Below are 24,780 nucleotides of genomic sequence, written 5' to 3'. Positions count from 1 at the left end.
TTAAAGCAAGAGTCAGAAAAAAGTCTTCTAAGTGATCTCACCTCTGATTCCAACCGTACGAAAACAGGGTTCAACTGCCAACGAAGACCATTAGGACCTCAAATAACAATACAAATCTACAAGTTTTAGAGAAAAAGGAAACCATACAACAGTATTGAAGAAGGATTTGGATCATGTCAAAGTCTGTCTTGTGGCAGGGGGCCTGAGGAGGCCTGGTACACGCTCCTACCTGTCGTTTCTATAGAGATCATGGCTGGAATCACTGCCTCTTTTGTATCAGGAACCACCTGCATGTGCATAGAACACCTAGGAACTACGGAGTTCAGGAATCTGGCTGTCATTTAATATTTTTCTGGTCACATAGGCATATTTCTGCTACAGAGCAGCCTCAAAAGAAGAGTTCTCTGAGGTCTCACTAAGACCGGATGCAAATTATCAACTTCACTCTTACCAGCAAATAGTGCTGATGAGCTGATAAAAACCATCCTAAAACTCTTCAGATCCATGGTTGCAAAGGCAATGTTACTAACCAGCATGTTTCAGGCCTTGGGACCAGAGCTTAGTGAAATGTAGGAACTTGAACAAAACAGTTCAGGCTAATTCCAGGGCTACTGGAAATTAACCTGCTCATATGCTATGATGAAGAATTGCCCTACTACTGCTGGTTTGCTATTATGATTGAGAGTTGATATGTATCAAGTTCTTTTATAACATTTATTTAAATGATTACATATGTTTCATCTCTTATCTGTCACTGTGGGAAGTTTATGTCAATCTTCCCCCTAATGTTAAATCCTGCCTGCTTTTCTGGGGGTAAAAAAGAAAAATCTTGTCTTTTTTGATGCTTTAATGTATCTGGTTTGATAATGTTTCATATGGAATTTTTTCCACTCTGTTCATTAATGAATTGACCTGTATAATTCTTTTCTTGCCCCTGCCTTCTCTGGTTTTGTTACCAAGTTTATAATAGCCTTAGTGAGTATATAGGGTAGTGTTTCATATTTTTCTATTCACTGGAAGAGTTTGTAACAGATTTTTATTTCATAAAAGCTGGACAGCATGTTTTCTTTATGAGATAATTTCAAACTTCTGATTCAATTTCTTTAATGGCTATCTAAATATGGTCTTTCTAGCTCTGGAGCCAATCTTGGTAAGTTATATTTTTAGAACTTTTTTATTTTGCTTAATTTTTCACATATGCTCTGATAATGTTACCTTTTTAACCTCTGTTGTCTATGTATATGCCCTTCCTTTGGTTCTAATATTATTAATGAAATTAATATACTGAATAAGCCAATATATGATGCCAATATATAATATAACTGATTGTCCTCCCATTATTCATTAAACATTTTTCAGAGTGGGATTTTTTTTCCCATGACCCTGTATACAATTTCTAACAAGCCCACTAACTTTAAGTTGCAAACAAGTCTAATAATTGGCACAGAGAGTTCTAGTATTAATCAAAATTATGAAGGAGATTTCCCACCAAAAACTTCTCCCCTTCCCCGCCTCGAGTTTGTTTTAGGCTGGGAACTCGCAGTCGGACAGCGGGGCCTGGTTTACCTTCTCTCTTTCTGCCCTCCCCAGCTAGCTCAGCCAGCTTTACTCTTCAGGGGTTGGTACACAGAGAAGGAAAATGGGGTAGGCGCAGGAGCTGACTGACTTGAGCTGGTCCAGCATGAAACCGGCTTCCACTTCCTGGGCCTGAAGGGTGAATCAGGCAGCCTCTCAAAAGGTGTCCTGATTTTGGGATGTTTTAGATGTTTTCTCACTTCTTCATCCTCTCTCACATGTCCTCACTTTACTTCTGAATTCACTATAACAAAAATTTGTCCATGTTATTGGTTGGATGGAAAGACACACTTTGGGACTTCTTTGACTCTCTCTATTGTATCTTGCTTTTCCCTCTAGGTGAGTAATGCATGGAAAGTATTTAGAGCGCTGCCTGAGTATACATGTGCCGTATAAGCGAAAACTCTTGATTACCCACTAGGAAGTGGACTGCACGGTGTCCACTGTGTTCACAGCTCTGTTCTCACTCAGTGCATAGCAGAGTCTCCAGCGCAATGAAATTAATGCGCCTGTCTATCTTTCCTGCCTTCCTTTTTTCTCTTGTTATTTCTCTTCTTCAGGAGAAAGTTTAGATCACTAACATTCTTTTTTTGTTGTAATATTTAAAAAACATTTATGTCTATAAATTTCTCTGAATGTTGTAAATTACTCTAATGCTATAAATTAATGCAGATTTTGCTGCATCCTGCAATTTTAATAGACACGTTTTCATTCTTATTTAGTTCGATGAATATTTTAGTTTCAGTTATTATTCTTTACAAAGATATTAACAATAAGTGCATCTTTCAGGTTCCCAATCTGGACATAGTTTTATCTTTTCGTATAGATAACCAAACTGTGTTGTGATCTGGTAATATATTGATAATACCACACTTTTTTCAATCTATTGAGACATGATATACTGGGTATATGATTTTCTTTTACCTTTCCCATGTGAGTTAGAATATGTATTCCCTGCTTGTTAAACATAGAGGTCCATAAATGTACAATTTTTTTCAGAGGTCTCAGAAACTCTGTACATTCAGAGAGAGAGAGAGAGAGAGAGACAGAGAGAGAACTCCAGAGATTTTTCTTTAAATGTGGGTGTTATCTAACAATATTGACCATCTTTAAAATTAAAACATAACCAGATTTTCCAGCCATACTTAAAAGTTTTCCAATAACTGAACCAAGTGTCAGATTTAAATTTGTTTATTACAACTAAGAACTAAAAGTCAATACTCAGTTACTCCATCATTGTAGTCACATTTCAAGAGCTAAATAGCCACAAGCGGCTTAGTGACGCTACTACTGGGAAGCACATATCCTGTATCGATAGTGGTATTTATTGTCCTCCACATGCTAGTTTAAGTTGTGATGCAAATGTTAAAACAAATGTTTTCTTTTACATGCTGTGAAAGACAGAAAATTCTGAAATTAGATGAGAATGAAATAACGTTTCATCTTCTTCCTCTCACTTATGCTGTGAACCTACAACAGCTTTTTAAAAAGGAAAGCCTCATAACATTCAATCTAATTCGGGATGAAGAACATTTTATAAAAAGTACAGGGCACGAAAACGGCAGGGCGGGTTCCGCAGAGGGCGTCCTCTCATGTGCAGAGCTGAGGGGAGCAGTTGGAGAAAGGGGGATGGCAAACGTGCTTGCACATCCTGTAGATCTATGATTTCATTCTCTGTTCCAGGGATCGGTATTCATGCCTAAAGAAATCTGTTTTGATTTGTGTTTCTGAAACATCAGTCTGGCAATTGATGCACAGGATGGCTTGGAGGAAGGTGAAATTAGAGGCTCGGAGCCCAATCAGGAGGTTATTTCAATTATCCAAACAAGTAAGATGAGAACCTGATCTGGGGACAATAGAGATGGACAAAATAATTGAGACGCAAGAGATATTTAGGTGACAAAAGCAGCAAGATGTGGCATCCAGTTGGATATGGAAAATATTAAGCTGGAAAGTACTTTGCACAACTTCCAGGGAGAGTGACTGGTCGAACATTCCTACCATTAGCCAAAAGGAGGCAGCTGAAAAAGAGTGGAAGAGGGAGGTAGTTCTAGGGCAGTAAGAAACCCGGAGAGGCAGCGTGGTGTTACGGTAAGATCAGCAGTGAGCGGTGCTGGCCACCAACGTTGGACGCCAGTGTCTACTGTTGCCCAGACCCTTGTTCCAGCACCACGCTGTGCACGGCAATAACAGATGTTTCCACCTTCACTGCTGCTACCGGGTTCACATTTTGCAGCCCAATCACTTCAGCGGTACCTCTTGGTTGTATAACTTTGGGATTTGGATTAAGTCCCTGGAGTGGGTGGAACAGTGTTTATAGTCACCATCGGCAACTACTACCACCACCACCACCAACACAACCACTAGTGGCTTTACCTTCGGTCAAAAACCACTGATGTCACTCAGGACTCATCACACTATTCCAGGCCATTTTGCTTCTACACCTTTTATTTCCACAGTTAATTTGGTCATAACTCCTGTGATGACCTCTCATCATCTGGACAGTCCGATAAACATATGGAACCTTGAGTGAGAGGATCAAGAGAAGCACTTCCTTCCCGAGTCCACCCAGGTCCATGCCTGGGACCATCCACGGACTGAGAAGGGTGAGAAGGTGACTGTTTCACATGGAGAAGTGGGGAAAATGAAGTGGGATCAGAAAAGGCTGGAAGAGGAATTGGATCTCATCTTGTTGCAGCAGAAGGAACTGCAAGATCTCTCGATCCGTTTCGAGGACTCTGTGAAGGACCAGAGGGGGACTGTTAATCCGAGGTATGTAGACGAGGAGTATGAGAGGACTTACAAAGTCGTGGAAAACACAGATGCTCAGCTGAAATGAATGGCCCAGGATCTCGAGGATGTTATTGAGCACCTGGCCATATTTGAAAGACTTGCTGACACTGTTGGCCTGCTCCAGCTCACCTGCAGAATTCGGAAGGCTCCTGTGGACTCTCTACAGTGGATTAGCCAGAACTCAGGCTTGCCGCAAAAGAAAGTGGGAGGGGTAGCACAGGTTTTCCTGGGTCGTCTTCACAAGGAGCAAGAACGCAATGCCAGGATTGCTTCTGCTTGAGTGATCACACACCTTCAGCATGTTGTTTTGGGTTATCTACGATCTACAAAATTTGATGACATGAAATAGAGTAGTAGTTAACAATTGGTATATAACCTTTGTTTGCAATAAAGTGTTTGTATTTAGGGTTTTTCTTTCATTTAAATATTGTGTTGTTGAGAATGATACTGTAGTTTGGATTTTAGTATTAGCAATTCAAAGGTATGTTAGCACTTTTGTCTGGACAACAGCCTAGCAGATGTTGACTCTGTTTTGTAATTTGTATCTTATTTTCCTAGATACCAGATCCAGCACACATCTTCCTTTTCACTCCAACTGGATTAGAGAAATGTTGGCCAAAAAATAAATGCCAAGCAGCCCATGATGGGTGCCTGTCACATAGTGGTAGCAGATACTGTCAAGTCTCTCTCCTCCAGGGACTCACTGCGTAGCTTGAGATATAATCAATGCCTATCTATATAAAAGGAACATCATAAACAAGATGATGAGGTGTGCCATGAATTACACAAAGTGTGCTATGGAAATTCAGAGATGGGAGGAAGAATTAGGGTGGTTTGGGACTTGAATTGTTATTTTTGGAAGGGCAAGGTTCAGGCAATTCATTTATTTTTGATGTACTGTTTATCCTGGTGTTTTACTTGGTTTTAGCATACGATTTTATAGTTATTTGTTTTTTATACTTGTTAATTTTTCAAGAAAAAGCCATGTTCTTAGCTTGAGAACAATCTGACTGGCTGTGTTTAATCTTTCACCTAAGTCGCAAATAAAAGTGATGTTCAAAATATAAAGAATGGAAGGAAGAACAGATGGAAACACCAGATCTGGAGACTGAGACTTTGTTTCAATAGTAACTCCATCCTTTTTAGCTATTAAGCAAATCACCTTCTGGTCCCTGGATCCTCATCTATATTTCCTACTTTGAGAACTTTGAAGAGAATTAAATATTTATGCATATTAAGTTCTTAGAATAAACTCACTTAAAAATATATTTGATTCTGAAGGTCTACATTGAATGTCACGCTGCATGCATGAAAGGGAGGACACCTAGGGCTGACTCTCAATCAGATTATAATTTAAACTTCTAGCCATTGGGAATAGCATTTATAGCGTTTATGAGATTTCTGCCTGTTGGAATTTTGAACCTAAGGTGAATCGGCTGACGTAACAATCCATTTCTGTTCTCACAGCACATATTCAGTAACTGATCTCATTTGCGTTAGACATAGTGGCTGCGGCTGTAACCATGGTACAAAATTGTATCGCTTTTATAAATCATTTTTGTTGTGTAGAAAAACAGCTCCTTTAATATTTTATATAAGTGCTTTACTTGTCTCTAAAAACATAGAGGTACAAGTCATCAAAAAATATATCCAGTGATCAACGTCGTTTCTCCAGCTTTCAAGACAAAAAATAATTTTAACAGGGACTCGTTTAGTTGGCAAAAAATGTATTAATGCAGCCTTCTATTGTAAGATAGCTCTCCCATTTTGCAAACGGGTTCAAAGATTCCAAAATCACCGTTGAGCTAGTATATGGAGGGTTACGCAGCAACCTAACCTTTCTAACCGCTGCGACACCCCACCTCTTGAGGAATTTGACCGCTCACTACCGGTGAGCAGCGAGGGAAAGACCCGGACGAATCCAGCATGAAGCTGCGTTGTTGGAATCCACAACGTTTTTCAAATCTAGCGGGAAGTGAACTTCCCGGAACAGCCCCCAAGCCACACACTCGGTTCCGCCCGCACTCGACAGCGACCTCACGCTTCATTCCCACGCTCCCCGACGCCCCGACAGTGCAAACGCTTTGAGGACAACTGCGCGTGCGCTGCAGTTCTGTGCGTGAGCCCTACTTCCGCGCATGCTCAGAGGCGGAGGCCGGCGGGGTCCTGGGAGCGCACCGGCGGCTGGCCTGCCCCGCCCCCGTCCTCGGCGCCGAGCGTCTCTTCCGCACCCCTGTTCCTTTTCCGGGAGCGCGGGTGGCGGCCGCTGGTGTCTTTCTCTCGGCTTGCAGCAATCCTGCGGCGACTATGGCGGCTCGGACACGTGGGGCCGCCTTGCCGCTCTGCGCCGCAGGTATGGGCCTGGCGGGGGCAATGCAGGTGGGCTTCGGGCCTGGGCTGGCCGCGGGATCCGCCGAAACGCCCCCGATCGTGGCTCCTGCCCCGACGCGGGCTGCCCGAGACCAGTGCCACGCGCGGGAAGGGTGCGGCTGCCTTCCGTTCAGTTCTGATTCTCAGTGGCAGGAAGTTTCCGGCGCGCTGGCTGCACTGATAGGCGTGAAGGATGCGATCTTCCCAGCTCATAGCCACCCGGTGCTTTGGCTTTAGGTTCCGGGTCCTGTCCTTTCCGAAGAAGGGGGCGCAGAGAGGGGTAGCCCAGGACAAGGCAGGACAGGCTCAGGTCACCGGGACAGCGTGGACCTGTTCTCAGCCCTGGCGCCCCTGGATCTCTCTGGGCTGCGTTTACTCAGTTCCCACGACGTGCCAGACACTGTACCCGAATACATGTTAGCGGTGCACCTCAGCGTTCTTTCTACCTATAAATTTGGAATGAAAACTAATAATATTTGGAATGGCATTTGGAGTTTATACCGAGGAGATCATTGGTATTGAGGAAACAGGATGATTTCTAGCTCTGTCCCCAAAGATGAAATGGTCAAAAGGGAAAATAGGATGAAAGTAAAAGTGTTTTTAAAAAGAACCCCTGTGATTCATTAGCGTTATCTTGCCTGTAATAGTATGGTTGCATGCAGAGTAAATATTGATTAACCAAATGAACTGTTTATGCTCTGCATCACTTTTGCCCTGGGATGGCTCAGTGATGAATTTCTTGGTAGGCTGCAGAAGATCAAAAACACTGTGTGACTGAGCAATAGTACAAGTCAAATGATAAATCAGCATTTATCGTATGTTCTGTCTTTTTCTTTCAGTTTTTTTGCTTGGTATGGCTTTCTGTAAAGGATTTGTAGAAGATTTAGATGAATCGTGAGTATGCATATTTTTTAATAGTATCTTCTAATGCTGAGTATTTGTATGAATTTAATCTTTTAATAATAGAGACAGTAACGACCAGGGTTTATATAGAACTAATTTGGTCTAGGGGTCCTTGTCAGCGCTCTATGTGTACAAAGTGGGGTTGTGCTCAAAAGAGTTACACTGTTACAAGATCCAAAACAAACAAAAAAAACCCTGGGGCAAACTCATGCATGTTCTGTTTTGTCATTTTACCTGTACTGGTTATGTTTTTCTACTTTAACCGGTAAGCAGTGCTGGAATATGGGACCACATGTGTGTCGTTTCGTTTTGTTTTCGGTGGTACCATAGCATTAATCACAAGGCTTTGCTTGTCGTAGGTGAGTTCCTGTCCAGACCAAATGCCGGCGTGCGATCTTTCAGGCCATTCCAGGGCTTTTCCTGGCAGGCCTCCAGGGGGAAGCCGCCCGCCTGCACCTGCCGCAGTGGCGCAGCCCGTGCCCTGCGGCCTCTGGAGGGTGCTGTAACGGTAGACTCGGGCCTCCTAGGCCGGCCGGGCTCAGATACTCATCTGCAGGCCTGGCCCACGTGCCCTCCTGGGGGGCCGCGCCTCAGGCATTTCCTCAGGGCCTCTGCAGAGACTTCCTCACTGCGGGGGGCTGAGGCGCTCTCAGCCAGCCACGTGGACTCAGTGCCTTCCCACTCCTGTCCCTCCCACGAGGCTAGAAGAGGCAGGGGAGGAAGCCCTTGGCCTACTGCCCCTCGGCAGTGAGACGAGTCCCTCAGCGCTGGTCCCCGGCCCTTGCCTGGTGCCTGGGGAAATGGAGCTCTGGGGAGCTGGTGCCCTGTTTTTGTTCGGTTTTGTTTCTGCCTCGTGCTTTGCATCGTGGCTGTGAGTAAAGGCTGAGCGGTTACTGTCAGCTTGCCTTGTCCTAATGCACCACATCTGCACAGCAACATTGGTATGGCGGCAGGTCAGCTGGGCACAGTGCTGTTCTGGAAAAGCAGAAGGTCTCAAGGTATCAAGGGGCACTTTGCCAGCCAGGCCAGAGGGTATTGGGATGCACTCATCGATTGTTTACAGAAACTCCTTGATTCTGGGGGGAGCCGTAGTGAGCAGTGCGGTCACCGGTTGCACGTCACTGCAGGCCGCCTCCTTTAGAACGGCCTGTCAGCTGTGGCTTTGCCGGGCGAGGGGCAGGAGCAGGCACAGCCGCCCAGGACTCTCGCCTTCCTCAGGCGGGGGCCCTGTGGACTCATGAGGGGCGCAGCATGTCCTCCCTGCTGTGAGGGCCCCGGCCTACCACCTTCAGGGTCTGACAGGCAGGACAGCGTTTTCCTGCTGGTTTGGGGTCTTCTCACAGCAGTGGCTGTCGTGCACGCCAGCCCAGCCCAGGACGGCGTCCGCCTCTCCATCCTCGCGTGCACCCAGCAGGCTGTCGCTTGTGCCCCTGCTCGCTCTGGGGTGAAGGACGAGTCATTTCCGAGTGGAGCTGACAAGCCCGGTGCGCTCCTTGGCTGCGTTTCCCTTTGTCAGCGCAGGGGCCTTTCTGGGGAGTGTCCACGTTGGTGCGGAAGCTCTTGTTAGGGGCAGAAACTGTCTTCATGCAAGTGCCTTATCTTCGCAGGGGGTCCTGTTCACTTACAGCCCCAAATGGCCCAACCATCAGCCATCAGCCACAGCCCCGCAAGCAGTGGAAATGGGGATGTGAGATGATCTTACAGCTCTCCACGCGGCGGCACGCCGTGGGCGCAGGCCCTCCACCACGCTCAGTGAAGGGGCGGGCTCTTTCAGGTTGGGTGGTGGCCACACCCAGTTCCATTCCAGTTGAGTTAAGCAGGAGGAGCCACCACTGAGCCAGGCCTGGGGAGGTCCAAAAGGCCCCTGAGTCTGGGTCCCCCTGGGCCAGAGGCTGCCCCTCAGGTGTTGCTCCTCGGAGGTACAGGGGTGCTGGCGAGGCCCGTCGTGGAGTGGGGAGACGCCTGCTGGGCTCCTGTGTCATTCCCACCACGCTGTGGGTTCCAGAGCTGTCCCTGCTCAGTGGCACGATGGGAATTCATGAGCCTGCGGCTGCCGTCCGCCACCAGGGCCCGGCAACAGGCCAGTGAGTGTGTCTCCAAAGGTGTGTACCTTTCAGCACCTTGGGGAGCTCAGGGGTCTGTGCTGGCCTGCGTGCGGCATTGTCCTCCCGCTGCGGGCCCAGCAGTGAACTCAGAGGTCGCAGGGTTGAGCGGCTCAAATGGAGGGCGTAGGTCCATGGGATCCAGGAGCAGAGCATCCTGGTGGCCTGCTGCCTGGGGCCCACTCAGCAGCAGTGGCCTCCCCTGTAAATGCAGATGAGTGCCGTCAGGGTCCCCATGTGGGTCATGTGACGGCATCAATAGCTGAATAGGCCCACAGTCCCTGGCCCCCTTTCCTGTTTGGGGGTGGTCACCAAGGGCCAGGAGGAAGGCAGCTGTTCTTACACAACCATGTGCGCTTAGTGTAAGACCAGTGAGTCACCATTTATCAGGAGCTGAAATTCGAGTTCCTAGATGCCAGCCAAGGGCGGCCCCAGGCGAGCGGACCTTTCCGAAGCTGGCAGCCCGGGCCTGCCATGCCGACAGTGACGCCAGCGTAAATGCAGCGAGGGGTCGGTGCTGCGGCCTGGGTCTTTGCTTCCACCAGGTGCCGCTGCGTTGCTTTGTCACTTCTCTACTTTTATTAGAGTGTTCGATGGATAAGGCAGGGAGGCCAAGGAGTAAAACTTGTGCATAAAACTTTATTGGGAGACTTTGTTCATGCTCCTGGGCTCCTCAGTTGATTGGATAATCCCCATCACTGCTCTTGAGCGGTCGAGTGGAAACATGCAAAGATTTGTTCTCTTGTTTTTTGTTTTTTAGGTTTAAAGACAATCGAAAAGATGACATTTGGCTTGTAGATGTGAGTATGTTGTTTTTTGTACTGATTAACTACCTGTTCCATTTTAAGTGTTATTTTCTATCCTCCACCCAAATACATACATTTAGTACTTAGTTATACTACTCAGTTTGTTTTCTTAGGTAGTACCGTTTGGGTTTTATAGTAAAATGAACCTCAGAGCCTTAATGTTCCTGGAAAGGAGCCTGATTTTGGTGAAGTTCTGGTGAGGTCCACTTGTGGATTAGGTCTGAGGGAGATTCTGTATGATTTCATTACAGAATTCACTCTCGGTTTTGTCGTGTTATCCCAGAGATGCTGTATATAATCAGTCACCTGGCATCAACATCCTATTTCATCTTAATAGTGAACAGATTTTCACCTTCCTTTCCTCACTTTCAAGTGTGGAGTATAGTAAACCGTACGGCCTTTGGGGTGTGTTTTCATACGCCTCAGTCACAAAGTAGAGTGGCAGCGGAAGAGAGAGCCAGACGGCGGCATACAGTTGACACTGAGGGAGGCCAGGCGGTGGGCACGAGGTCTGCTGTGTAATCTCTGTGTCGTGTGTTTGAGCATTTCCATAATTCAGTGTTAACAAGTTGAAAGATCCTACTTCGCGGAAGTACAAGCGGTTTGCTACACCGTTTAACCTGACACCAGTTCCCAGCCCTGCCGGCTGGTGACTGCGAAGAGGGAAGGCCTGCGGTTTTAGCTTGACCAGCTGTCTTGCCCCTCTGCTGAGCCAGGCCTCTTACTTGTGTCCCAAACCCACCAGTGGTCTCACTTGAAGTAGCAAAGGCGCCAGCTCTGTTGGAATTTTTGCCGTAAAAATAGATTGGTAGAAATAGGGTGTGCACCTGGCATGTGTACTGTGTTTGGTGGTCTCATTTTATATATAACACGGACACACCACTTGGAAGCTAAGACGCTTTTATGGTAAATCATATATTTTAAATGCATATCAACAGTCATTTAAAATTACCCTAAAGTAGTGTCAAAGTTGTGGTGTATGCCAGGAGTTAACCTATATAGGTCTATGTGTGTGTCTGATAACCAATTTGAAAATTATATTTAGATTTTTGTTGTTGTTTAAAACATTCTCAGATCATTGTGTCAAAGAGATTCTTTAAAAATTAAGATTGTCATTCACAGCAGCACAGCATTTTAGCGGTTGTTTCCGTTTTTGTTTTCACAAGTTTTATGCACCGTGGTGCGGTCATTGTAAAAAGCTGGAACCGATCTGGAATGAAGTTGGCCGTGAGATGAGGAGCATTGGCTCGCCAGTTAAAGTTGGGAAGATGGATGCTACTTCCTATTCTAGTAAGCATTGGCTCAGTTCCTTTTTTAACTGTTGTAATGCAGATGTTTAAGTTGTGCAAACCAGTATTCAAGGTAGGAGGAAGAAATACATATATATTTTTCTCTTGTAAAATTAAAGGTGTCTTAATTTAAGACTGTGATTATGAGTTGAAGGAATGACCAATGACTGTGTAATACGCAGGACATGGTGACCATAAGCCTGCAAGAGACGTATCAGCCGTTGTTTCGGTTTTGAGCCCACCTGAGACAAGGAGTGACCTGGGGCGACTAGAGAGATTCGAGCACGAAACTGTTGACATTGCTGTGGGGCTGAAGAACTGGAGCCTGTCGTTTGGGTCGCCTGAGGTGGCGCGGAAGCGGGGAGCGGGCGCGAAGGGTGCGGTCAGGTAGGGGACCTGCAGGCGAGGCCAGGACGGTATTCCCGTTGCGGGGAGTGTTCGGGCGCGGTCACAGAGTTGGACTTGAGCTTGTGAAGCACGTTCCAGAGAAGAGGCTGTCTTACAGAAGAGGCTGGCTGAGGCCAGCCCGTGGACAAGGCCTGGCCGCCACCCGGCCTCCTAAGTCGAGCCTCGTGGAACGGGGCCACGCCGGATTGCTCACTGTCACCTGTGGCTGTCTTCATGTTCCAGTGGCAGCGGGAGCAGTGGTAACAGAGACTGCATCCCCACAAAGCCTGGGACGCTGATGGCCCTCTACCAAAAAAGCTTACCAGTGCCGGTCTTAAACATTTGGAAAAAGACAGAACCAAGTGTGGAGAGAGAGAAGGCGTCATAGAGACCTGGAGCGAGCGCGGCCTCAGAAGGCAGCCGGCACTGGCCCCGGCTCTGCCTGCTGCGGGGGCCGTGCAGCAGCAGGGAAGTTCCGCGGCGCGTCCAGCTTCCGTGTCCACGCTGGGGGACTTGCACTACTGTGAGGCCTCTTTCATTGGTTACTTTGAGATTTCAGTGAGGTAGCATATGTGAAGCCCTGTGTAGTGTTCAATAAATGTGTGTTTCCTTTTCCTTTAATCAATGAAGGAGTGGAAGTATGTAATGTATATTTCATTTTAGAAAATCAGCATTGTACTGTGGATATAGTTTCGGAACAAGACAGACCTATGTTTTAATGCCATCTCTGCCATGTGCTATTTTTGTGGTTTCAGGGAAGTGCTTAATCTCTTAATTTTAGTTTCTTGCCTGTAAATGGAAGAGTGATGATCCTCTCAGTTGGGAGGATTGTGCTGATATTTCATATTTAGAACCTGTGCCACAATGGCCGGTGTACTGTAAGGTGCTAAGGGGTAAGGGCAGACTTTAAGGGCCCCTCAGATGGGACAAAGGGTTTTGGATTTTATTGGTTGTCCGTTAAGAGGCACTGCACATTTTTGAGAAGGCCAATGACCTGTCCCACGTAGGATGGAAAGAAGAGTAGAGACAAGAGAATCCATCCACTTTGGGTGCATCTGGGTGGAGTATGCCAGGAGCCCAGACTTCCATGGCTGGCAGAGGAGTAAAGAGGAAGAGAGTAATTAGCAGAGAATTTTTCAAGGGCGAAATCACAGGTGTGATAGATTAGCTCTGTGATACAAAGAAGAACAATTGAAAGTAATAGTGTAAGATTCTTAGCATAGTTAGTGATCTATGCCACCACTGGTTATGGAGGAAAGAGTACTAAATTTAATTTTGTCTGATTTTCATGTTAGCAGCTGTTTTGAATTTGTGGTACATACTTTGCTTTATTGATGTGTTAGAGCTGGAATTACTGAGTCTCATAAACGAGTTGTTGAAACTTGGAGAGGAGAAGAGATCAATGGCAGGGAGTTACTGTGGAGAGACAGAACAATGTGCTTGAGTTGGTATTTCTTGAAATAAGCTTTAAGCAAAGTTTAAGAAATTACTCCTCTTAACGGCTGCTCCCGAAAGTTAATTACTGTGTCTACACATTTATGTTGGTTGCACATGCTTATACATCTATTCATTCCTATAGCCATTCATTCAGTTAGCCAGCACTGAGTTACTCCTGTTTGTCAGGCCTTGTTCTACTCTGTAGAAATCAAACAGGAACCAAAACGAGTCCTCATGGTCTTATTAGAGGGTGAAAAATAAGCAAACCAACAAGTGCAATAAAATCTTAATCATGGCACATTTTTGTGATCACTTGAATCATTTAGTGGAGTAATAAAGTAATGTGTAAGGGAATATGGGAGTATCAAGGTAATAAGAAATATATTACCTATAGATCAGTAAAAATCTTAATGGTGAGCTACTCATGTGATGCTACATTGAAAATTAACAGTGCACATATGTCAAAAAAATTGTACTATCTAATTCATTAGCTTATTATTCAGTATTTATTAAGTGCCTCTGTGTGCCACTATTAAGTGGCACTACAGTTGGAGAAAAATAGCAAAGACTTTTTTTCCTGAGTAGCATAGAGAAGAAAGTATTTTAAATGCTATGACTAAAAAAATAATACGGGTCTTAGAAGTTTGTATACAGTTTGTAGCTTTACCTGATAATGGGACATTTTTTCATTTCCTATTCATAAGCCATTAAGAGGTTTACATTTTGCCTCTGATGTTATAATTGTTACAGTATTTATTCTTATACACTCAGCATTGTGTTGTATGTTATGTTGAATTAAGGGGAGAAAATAACTTCTATAGCAGTTGCCTGTACAAAACAAACACATTACCTGAAGCAAATGTCCAGCTTTAGGAAAAGACCGGGGAGCTGGGGAGTGCTGAGGACTGCCCTGCGCCTGGAGTTGTCCACTCCCTCTCCTGCATGGACGTGGAATACCAAACCTCCGCCCCCCTCGCAGCTGACGGCCCGGCCTGCGTGGCGAGGCTTGCTTGCCAATCCTGGGACTGCTTGAATCACACAAACAGAGCTTATTGGGAAGAGTCTTTTGTCGAAACATTGTGGAGCAGGCATTCATTCTGCCGGTATTTAATGGGTGCTTACCATATTCCAGGATAGGCCAGGCACGGTCTAGGCATCGGTGATGCGTTCGTGAGCAAAACAGACAGAAGTCTCTCGTCATGGAATTCATATGCTGGCGGAGAGAGAGAGATAACGGCCAATAAACTTAAGTGAATTGTCTGGTATTATTTAGTGTTAGATGTCAGTGATGGATGCATTTTTCATTTTATTACAGCAACAAGGAGTTGTTTATGTCCTGTGGAGAAAAAGAAATTTATCGTAGGACCTAAAAAATGTTGAAGTATTCAAGAATTATTGTCTGGACATTACAAATAGATTTTTGGCGTATGATATTTAAAATCTCCTGAAATACATGAAGGCAGCTCCAGTACAGGCATTTTAGTAAAACTTGGAGTCACTGAGGTAAAGAAATTGAATTGTTCTTTTCAAGCCAGCTGCCAGCACGTTCTATGTCTAACGCTGGGACCCGAAAGGACCGGCTGTCCATGATCTCTACCCCCGCCCCATGGGTTGCTTCTTGGGCAAGCTCAGGATCGGCGTCTCTCCAGGCGCTGCCCGCGTGCTGCCTGCGTTCGGGTCACTTGGGGCGCTCCCAGAGATTCGGCCCCCAAAGGCCCAGACCAGCCCTCGCAGCCAGACACCTCCGAGGCTGAGTTCCAAGAATCTGTCTTTTTACTTGGACTGCAGGTGATTCTGCTGCACACGTAAGAGGGAGAATCACAAAGTAAAGTATTATTTCGATGAATAGTTACGTACAGGACTTTGGCTTGGGGTGGGATCAGGTGGTTCGGTGACTGAGTTTAGGAAACCTCTCGGAGTGTCTGGAGGGTCGCCTTGCCGCCGTCCGGCGCTGGGCCTCTGTCTGGGTCTCGAGCCAGGGGAGCTGAGCCACCACGATTCTCTCTGCCATGTGTTTGCGGTTGTGCCAAACACGTCTGGGTGCCAGGTTTTAAATACTAATACTGTAAGCAAAGAACATCACGGAGTTGTCTGATGGCCAGTGTGAATTCAGGTATGTGTTTTAGCTCCTCTGTTTGCACATGTCCCTTCACAAATGAGAGCTGAGATGGTGCCTTGTTCGGAATTTAAAGTAGTTACGATGTTAGCTGTAATGATGTATTGGTTTTTATTATGAAACCACTGAAATTCTGTTCATTCCTCAGCCTAAGTGTGACATAGTTTTATGGTTACGATCATGTTTTACCCCTCTTTGGTGTATAAACTTGCAGTGGCATTGGACCAATAACATTTTTGTCCTGATTTGTTGTTCACAGATTATCAGCCCTTCGGTCAGCGACTACTTCAGGGTCGCTCGCTCTTGGCACTGTGGATATTTGGGACCAGATGGTTTTTCCTTTGAGGGGAGAAGGCGTCACTGTGCATTGTAGGACGTTTAGCAGTGTCCCCGGTGTTAACCCACCAGACGCCACTAGTGCTGTCCCTCCCCCAAGTTGTGGCAACCAAATGCGTCTCCAGACGTTGCCCTGTGGCTCCCGGAGGACAGAATCTCCCTCTGCCCCCTCGGGAGAGCAAGTACTGTATCTTAGTCCCTTTCATATCAGACCTCTAGTGACACCAAGTATGAAGATTAGTCTATTTGAGCTGAAGAGGACTTGGAATTGAGTTCAGCTCCTTACTTCTCCTCCCTCCCATTGTATCGATGAATCAACAGAAGGCCATCTGCAATAAAATGACTGAGTAATTTCAAACACCAAAGTTACAGGCAGAATTAGGCCCAGAATCCAAGATCACCATGACCCAGGTCGAAGACTCTGTCCCTTTCAAGTTGTTGTTATTTCAAAGAGGAAACAGTGAAATAGGGGTATGTTTCACCTCCATTTATAAACATTTTAAATGACAAAACTTCAGGGGAAGTTATTCATGTTACAGATGGATTCTTCAATTTGTAAAGGAGTTGGTCTTAGGTTTCTATGCAAACTCTCTAATTCTCTAATAATGGAAACACAAAGACCAAAAAATGTAAATTCAGACTTGAGTTTCAGTCTCAGCCCTGCTACCTATTCAGTACTTGCTCTTAAGAAGGTTACCAAATCTTCCTAAGTATTAGTATTATTATTTGAAAAATAACATTTTTTTCTTCCTCTACAAGATTGTTTTGACATCTAGTTGAAGGTCTGTTAAAGCCAGTTATAAGATATTCTACATGTGCTTAGTAGAATTAGCCGGAGATAATTACTTAGCCGTGAAGTCAGGATCAAGAACTGAAAGGAAACGAGCTGGCGTCTGAGGATCTTGGTGGGCCAGCTTCCCTGGAAGGTTCTTTTTAGAGGCGTTCATGGTAAAGTCCCACCCACAGCCCCATGTGATGAGGGCTGCCTTGTGAAGCAGTAGGAGAAGCAAGGAACTTCCGCAGAGCTTCAGAGATGTGGGCCAAGAAGAAGCCGGAACCCTAACCTGGGTCCCTCTGGGTCTGTAACTCCTGCTTTGCTTGCGTGCTTTTTCGGTTGCGCGGCCATTTTCCTGTCAGGAAACCTAAGTGTGCAGTTTCAGGGGTCGCTGCAACGGGAAGTCTATCAGGAATGAAGATCAATGTCCACGGAGCTGGGGACTGCCGAGCGGGTGGCATCACCTGTCACCGTCCTCGGACAGCGGCGCCTGAGCTCGCGGAAATGAAGTGCTGGGTTCAGTGTCTCCGAAGCTGATTCTGAGAAGCGACATCAAGCTGTAAAACACCACTGCTGTGTTTTCTCATTGATTGCATATTGCACTTTCTAATTTGATTTGTGTATAAATAAATTTTACGCCAAATTATATGAGGAGTTGCTAGTGGGCTGTGCCCTCCTGTCGTCAATTACATTGGTCTTCACCTTTGGCAGTTTTTAATGAGTTTTGATGAAGGTAATGAGGGCTCGTATTTCCCTGCCTCCTTAGCTGGGGATGGGAAGCATTAAGAACCTACTCTACCCGCAGTTTCCCCCAGATCATTTCTGTGTTGTTACCTGGAAGAAGGCAATGTCCCTAACAACAGTCTTCAATTAGAACATGCTTGACAGATGGACAGAAGTCACTCCTGAGTTAGAGATGGACACCAGTAAGTGATGCAGCTGGTCTAGGCTTACTGCTGGTGGAGAGGCAGGACCTGTGTCCTCGGGGCCTGGTTCGTCCTTTCGTCTCGCCCGGCTGTCCGTGGCGCCTCATAAACTGCTTGCCTGTCCCCTCTCCCATGTGCAAGAGAAGCTCTGGGGTTGACAAAGGAAGGCAAAGAGATTTTGGATGTTATTTTGCCACAAATTTGCTTTGTCATTACTCTTCTGTATTGGTGGGATTGATTTGAAACCAAAGCTTAAAATTACTAAAGGGATTGGTAAACCAGAACCCACATGGAGAAGTGGTTTCCTTGAAATACCAGTGCCGTGCTAAGAAAATACCATGGAACTAAAACAATTAACAAATAGAATGATCATGTCAGTGAATACAGTGCAGCTTACGTGTACTGGCATAGTTGTGTGAATACATTGCATACAGTCCAGAAAGTGAGAGTATTTTATTTTTTTCCTGACTGCCCTACTTGCCTTGAATCTGTAAAGTAATATAGCATTAATTTGCTGTTGAGATTTCTATAATTCTTAAATTCCTGATTGTTTGCTTGTTTTTGTTACTATTTTTTCTTTTCCTTAAAAAGATACTTCTGTAGCAACTATCTCATTTTAAGATGAAGACTTCAGAATAATCTTTGTGTCAGTTGGAATTATTCTAGGTTATTACAAAAGCAGAAACTTAGAAAACCAGTAGATACAGTTGCTTTTAGATCATATATTGACTACAGAAATTTAGTAATTTTACAGATATGACTTAGGTTTTCAAAATTAAAATACAATGCAGTTCTCTTAAGACTCAGAAAATGTTAAAGGAAGGGTGGGGCCCCCTGCCACTATTTTTTTTTTTAAAGAAATGTTTGCACTGAAAGCCAAGTCAGTGAGAAGTGAGACTTTATTTATGCCTGTGTTTATATATACACATTTTTAAAACAAAATTATCTTTTAAAATAAGTACTTTAGAGACAAAATTTTAACAATTCTTTTGGCATTTATTTCTTATTTTGTGCAGGCTATACATTATATATATTAAGTAATTATTTTATATGAGAATGTTATTTTTGTGTGTGTTTATTCTTTTTAGACTTAAAAACAGTATATCTATATAAGTTTCTATAAATATATCTATGCATTTTTAAGTAAAAAGGTTCATTTATTACCTAGTTCCTCATTTTAAAAAAAATTTAGAATTATTTATTCTTTTTCTTATCAAGGCATTGCTTCAGAGTTTGGAGTTCGAGGTTATCCAACAATTAAGCTGTAAGTTGAGTGTTGTATGTTTATATGTGTATTTTTACTAGTTCACTCTCCTGACGTTTCACTGCACAAAGTCCCAGGAGCTTCCTTGGAGGACTGAAGGTTGGTTCAGTACTTCTTTCTAGGCGCAGTGTGTGATCGGGGAGGGGCTGCACCCTGATGCCTTTCGTGTGGAAGCGGACGTGTTCTCGCTGGCGAATCCACCGCGTGGGCGGCCGCCGCAGGCGCTGTGCGGCGTGCCGTGTGCACAGTCGTCTTCACGGGGGTCTGTCACCCCGGGGAGGTCAAGGGCGTGTGTGTCCTCCTGATCGTGGGAATCCTGTGTCCTAACACGTGGGCTTTTCTATAATTATAATAGATATTTCTTCAGAGATGAAAGGAACAGAATCCAATTTATGGATGTTAATTCCTATCTGTAGGTGTCAATCAAGTCTGACATCAAGTGTATAATTTGGAAGAAATGGTGTGATGATTTGAAAGGGCTCATTTTATAATCATCATTTTACTGAATTTTCTAGGGAATTCATCCATATCCTTATTTTAATAATGTAGGGAAGTAAATTATTTTGAAACTTATCTTTATAATAAAGTGATTTTTTATTTCTTGGGTTTTGTGTTGATCTCCCACTTTCCCCCACTTTTTAAATGTTTCGTGAACCTCCTTTACTTTCTTATGTTGAGTAAACCATCCTTTCTGTTCTTTATTTAATTATAGATGCTTTGTTGTGCTTCCACATTTTTTTTTTTTTTTAAATCTCGGACACATTCATTGGCAGGCTTTTAGAATATTATCTAATTTTGTAGAAGAGGTGTTTTTATGCATTATTTTACTCTGTAATCTTGGAGCATCTGTTGAGTTACTATGATGTAGTGCTTGAAAATTTGTTTTGCTGCTATCAAATAGTTTTAATTCCCAGACCTTTTGCTTGCCTTTTAAAAGAGAAAAGAGTAAAAATTATGTTTTGACAAGTTCTTGACCACAAATGTGTAGATTATTCATTATTAAGAAGTCATATGCAGCTACCAAATACCCTGCAAATTATTTTCATGTAATTTTAATAAGAAACAGTCTTTTTCTTTATATTTTGAGTTGCTGATCCCCTGAAGCCAACTGTCTGCTCTGTTATGTGGCTATACTATTTCCTCTAAATCTCTGCATTTACTATTTTATATACTATGATTTTGTCTAACAATAGTGATGTGCATTAAATAGTGAAACAGTTGAAATAATCCACGCTTTTTTTCTTTGTTCTTTCTTTTAAGATTAAAGGGGGACTTGGCATATAATTATAGAGGACCACGAACTAAAGATGACATTATTGAGTTTGCTCACAGAGTATCTGGGTAAGTTTTTACTTGGACAGGCCCTTGTATGACAATATTGAAAATTAAATGTGTGTTTGTAGATCATTATTAAAGGACTTAATCTGAATAAAATTTGTTTCTGTATTGATGAGAGAAGATAGTGTTGTGTAGCATATGCAAAGAAATCCTTTGAAAGGGGTGGGGGCGGGGGGTCTGTGATTTGTATTACAGACTTGTTATCCTCACATTTAAATTTATGTACTGCATGGAAGACTTTCCTCAAATTTTAATAAAATTTCAAAATTTGATTACTTCTAACAACTTTGTGAATCTTTTTATTTTGTTACAATTTTGCTTCTGTACTACTTGGTTTACATCAGTTTATTTTTGTTGTTACCTAATTTTAGGATTTTAAGAGAAATCCCTCAATATTAGTGTTCTGAATAGACTTGGGCTTTTAATCCCTGTCCTGTGATAATGGAAGATGTTTTTTCGACATAGCTAAAATACGCTGCCCTCTCACCCACTGCTTTATGCCGACTGTGAGGTGTCGTCGTACATTTTGCCTATTGGAACCCATATGCTTCCATAAGCGTTTCCTGTTGGTTTGAATACAGGGATTTTGTTGTTTAATCTACATCTCGCTGGGGTATAAAGAAAGTTGGTGTTCATAATTATTAAAGTGATTATGTGCAACTATTTGAAGAGAACAGAAATCAAAGTAGCTTAACCTAGATTGGCTTTGAAAGTACAGGCGCTTCCTTATGAGCTTCACAGGATATATTGATGGCTTTAAATAGCATAAGGGTGAATTGAAATATTGGGATGGATTTGTCCGGTGGCACGATACTATCCGGGTTAATTTATTCGAGGAAAAGGGACAGAATTAGGAATGATGCTTGTGTATCGAAGTTTCCAAAGCTCCTGTAATTTTCCATTGATGGCATATTTCATTGTGTCTATTTGCTTTGCAAATAAATTTTTAGATAACTTTATATTATATGAGGGGATTTCTAGTAGGTTATACTTTATTCCCCTATGATTTAGATTAGTCTCTATATTTTGGGCCATTTTTAATGAGCTTTAATTTAAGCTTAAGAAAGGCTTCTCCTGATGTAACCAGAGGCGACCCTACCACAGGTAAAATTTCAGGAGTCAGCTCTGGAGTTGCATCACTTACCAGCTAACCACTAACGTGAAACAGGAGCTAAGTAGAGTGATGCAATGTAGCTAAAGCATTGTGTCTTCTGAGATATGTTTGCCTTTGCAAAATGTGTTTCCTTCTTTTTGCAAATTTGGTGGAGTCAAAAATCTGATAATGTAGGTCACATTTAAAAGAAGACTGCCTCTTCGTTTAATTTGTTAATAATATTTTCTAAGTGGTATATCTTGTAATAACCTTTGATGTAATTTATTCCTCAGTCTTGGTGGCTTTGAAATATGATTATATAGTAAAGTCTTTGTACCATTTTGTATTCTCTTCATGAGTTTATTAAGTACTATCCTGACTACCATTTTTCATTTTATTTTTCCTGAAAAGAATAATAAAACTTCTGAAAAATTTTAGATTTTAACCTCAATAAAATATTTTAAAACTAAATAGCATTTAAATGGAAAGCATAAGGTGTACATATCCTTAATGTAGTATCATAAACTTCTGGGATAGCATTTCGCAGTGTGTGTGTGAGTGATCTTTTGCGGGGGCGGGAGGGGAACCAAACAATGCTCATGTGGATTGTTTGTTTCTGCTGAGGAGCCTAAATAAATGTTCTTGCCTCTCAAAACACTGGCTAAGCCGACACCCTCTAAAGGGATGCCCTCTCCGCCTGACCGTTGGACTGACGGGTTAGATGGGGGGCTGTGTGTGGCGGGACGGCGCTCACGGGGTGCGGTTTTATTCAAGTGGACGGGGGGGTGCCCCTCCAGGCGGGCAATACGGCATTTAAACTTCGTCGTCGCTTTAGACAGAATAGGCCATCGCATAAACAGAGTGGATTTGTTCCGTCTTTGGTTCGAATGCAAGTCGATCTTTTGTTTGTGCTTTTTTTCAAACAGGGCTCTAGTTCGGCCACTTCCAAGCCAGCAAATGTTTGAGCATGTGCGGAGAAGACATCGTGTGTTTTTCCTTTATATTGGTGGAGAGTCACCCTTGAAGGTATCAAATGATTTTAAGTATTTTAACCCAAAAAGACAGATGTATTATCATTTAATGTTCTGTATAGTCAAAACTTCACCAAAAACTCAATCTTACTTCACCCTTGTTGAAAATACTTTAGTTCAATCTAAGTGTTTTTATAGTAAAAATACTTTCTTATATATCCTCGACAGTGTTTGCCTTCATGAAACAAAAGCGAATAAAAAGTCGGCAACTGTCGCCTGCCTGGGTATTTCTTCTGTTACTGATCTGGTTAAATGTCTCAGCATTTTGAACCTTTGAGACTACAAAGTGCATTTTGAGTATAAATCTTTTAAAGGCAAAAAGATCATTGTCTTAAAATATTTTGTATGTGCATGTGTCTGTGTGAATACACACGCGTCTGTTCCTATAATCATCAAATTAAATTGATCAATATAAATTGAACTTCTGTTATTTAATACACTTTATTTGGAGGAGTATGAACGCACTTAGTGACAATGGCCTTTTGCCGCACAGTTTATTTCATTTGCTTATATTTCATCCTTTCACATGAAAGGACCTAAGGGAGCAGATTGTGGTGATGCTGCAGAGTGAATGGCACACCTTTGCCCTGATCGTTTAATGAGGAGTTAACTTCGATCTTAATATTTTAAAGTCGCCTTTTTTTGTTTGTATTTTCACAGGAGAAATACATAGATGCTGCTTCAGAATTAATTGTGTATACATACTTCTTTTCTGCCTCTGAGGATGTGGTTCCTGAGGTAATATTTAAAATTAGATTTTAATAACTTAATTTTAATTTTTAAATTATTACTTGATTTTATCTATACGATTTATTAACTGCAGTATGTGTGGAAAAAGTAAGCATGTTCGCTCTGTTCTACTGACACCAGATTGCTCATTGTTAATAAGCAAATATCACCTGATTGAGCATATTTAGGGATTATGATTATTATTATTACATTAGTGCTGTTTTCCTCTTTAAAATCATAGCAGTAGTGAGAGGCGATATTCATACCCTTAATAGGTTTTCAAGTAATGGATTTGCTTATGTCGGTCTATAGAGAAACGACTACTTACCCTCTCATCGTGTGCCCTGGGCCATGCAAGCCCGACTGGTGACGGCCGGTCATCAGGCCCCGATGCGAGGAGCCCCCACTCCCCAGGGTGGAGGAAGCGGGCTTCCTGTCAAGTGTTGCTGGCGAGGCCCTCGGTTAGGCCTTCAGGCTGAGGTGGTGGTCCTTGGGGAACAAATGTATAGACAGGATATCATAACTGCTATAAAAGAATAGAGGAGCAGTGTAATTGTAGGTGCACTTCAAGGTGGATAGTTGCTCTAGATTCATTGATCAAGAAATGTCTGTCTGAGAATAAAATGTTTGAACTGGGACTTCAGTGATAGGAAGGAGCCATGCAGAGATCAGTGGCCGGTGTAGACTAGAGACAGGGAGCAGATAGATACAACAGATACCCAAGACGAGAACATGCGGGGCGCGTTCAAGGAGCAGAGCAGTCGGCCACTGTGGTTCTATAGCAGTGCGGAAGGAAACAGCAGGTAGCTGGGGGCCTGGGGGCTTGGCCAATCACGTGGCCGGCTGGCGTTGCTGTAGGACTTGGCCTGGGGCTTGCTCTGTGAACAGGACTCTGCACAGTGCAGGATGAATTGGAGAGGGATGAGGGTGGAGCACGAGAGCAGCTGAACTCTTGGAGTAACGCAGGAGCTTCGGGCGTGGAAGGTAGTGAGAGGATTGAGGAGGAGCGGAAGGATTGTGCTGTGGAAGTACAAGTATCGGAGCTTGCTGATCTGGAGGAAGAGGGAGAACTGTAGGGTGACTCGTTTTTGGTTTGAACACCTGGGTAGATGGTGGTGTTTTTCTGAGCTTGAAGCTATTGCAGAAGGAACAAGTTGGGGGATGCGGGTGTGATCAACAGTTTTGAATTGTTCATTCTAATTTGATTCGGCACATTAGACATCCAAGTGCAACCACCAAATACACAGTTGGGTATAACCTAGAGTTAAGGCTCTGTAAATAAACTCCGTAAGCATTGGATGCCAAGTTGTAAGCAGTAAGGGGGCCCAGGATCCGAAGGCAGCAAAGGACCGTGACCAGAAATTGCCAGTGAGTAGCCGCGGCCGGAGCACCAGGCACTGGCGGGGTGATCTGGATGAGCCGAGGAAAGGAACACGTCGGTCCGCGTGGAGGCGGGTGGTTTTCAGAGAAACAGTTTCCGAGCAGGGGACAGGCGTCCCACTGGTGTCAT

The 24,780-nt window shown here is 43.8% G+C and overlaps 1 protein-coding gene across 1 annotated transcript in view; it reads left to right on the top strand.

Moving 5' to 3' along the window:
• Positions 1-6,518: 6,518 nt before the first annotated feature.
• Positions 6,519-24,780, top strand: part of TMX3 (thioredoxin related transmembrane protein 3) — a 31,567-nt gene continuing 13,305 nt past the window's right edge. The window contains exons 1-8 of the mRNA XM_054583776.1: positions 6,519-6,721; positions 7,578-7,632; positions 10,504-10,543; positions 11,716-11,839; positions 19,034-19,079; positions 20,340-20,420; positions 22,437-22,536; positions 23,202-23,279. Of these exons, the coding sequence (XP_054439751.1) occupies positions 6,676-6,721; positions 7,578-7,632; positions 10,504-10,543; positions 11,716-11,839; positions 19,034-19,079; positions 20,340-20,420; positions 22,437-22,536; positions 23,202-23,279 (570 nt within the window). The 5' untranslated portion in view covers positions 6,519-6,675. The remainder of the gene's footprint in view (positions 6,722-7,577; positions 7,633-10,503; positions 10,544-11,715; positions 11,840-19,033; positions 19,080-20,339; positions 20,421-22,436; positions 22,537-23,201; positions 23,280-24,780) is intronic.

This window comes from Pteronotus mesoamericanus, unplaced genomic scaffold (genome assembly GCF_021234165.1).
Source record: "Pteronotus mesoamericanus isolate MK-2021 breed Mesoamerican mustached bat unplaced genomic scaffold, CSHL_Meso_final contig_74, whole genome shotgun sequence".
Classification (NCBI taxonomy): Eukaryota; Metazoa; Chordata; class Mammalia; order Chiroptera; family Mormoopidae; genus Pteronotus; species Pteronotus mesoamericanus.
This window is presented reverse-complemented; position numbering and strand designations above follow the sequence as displayed.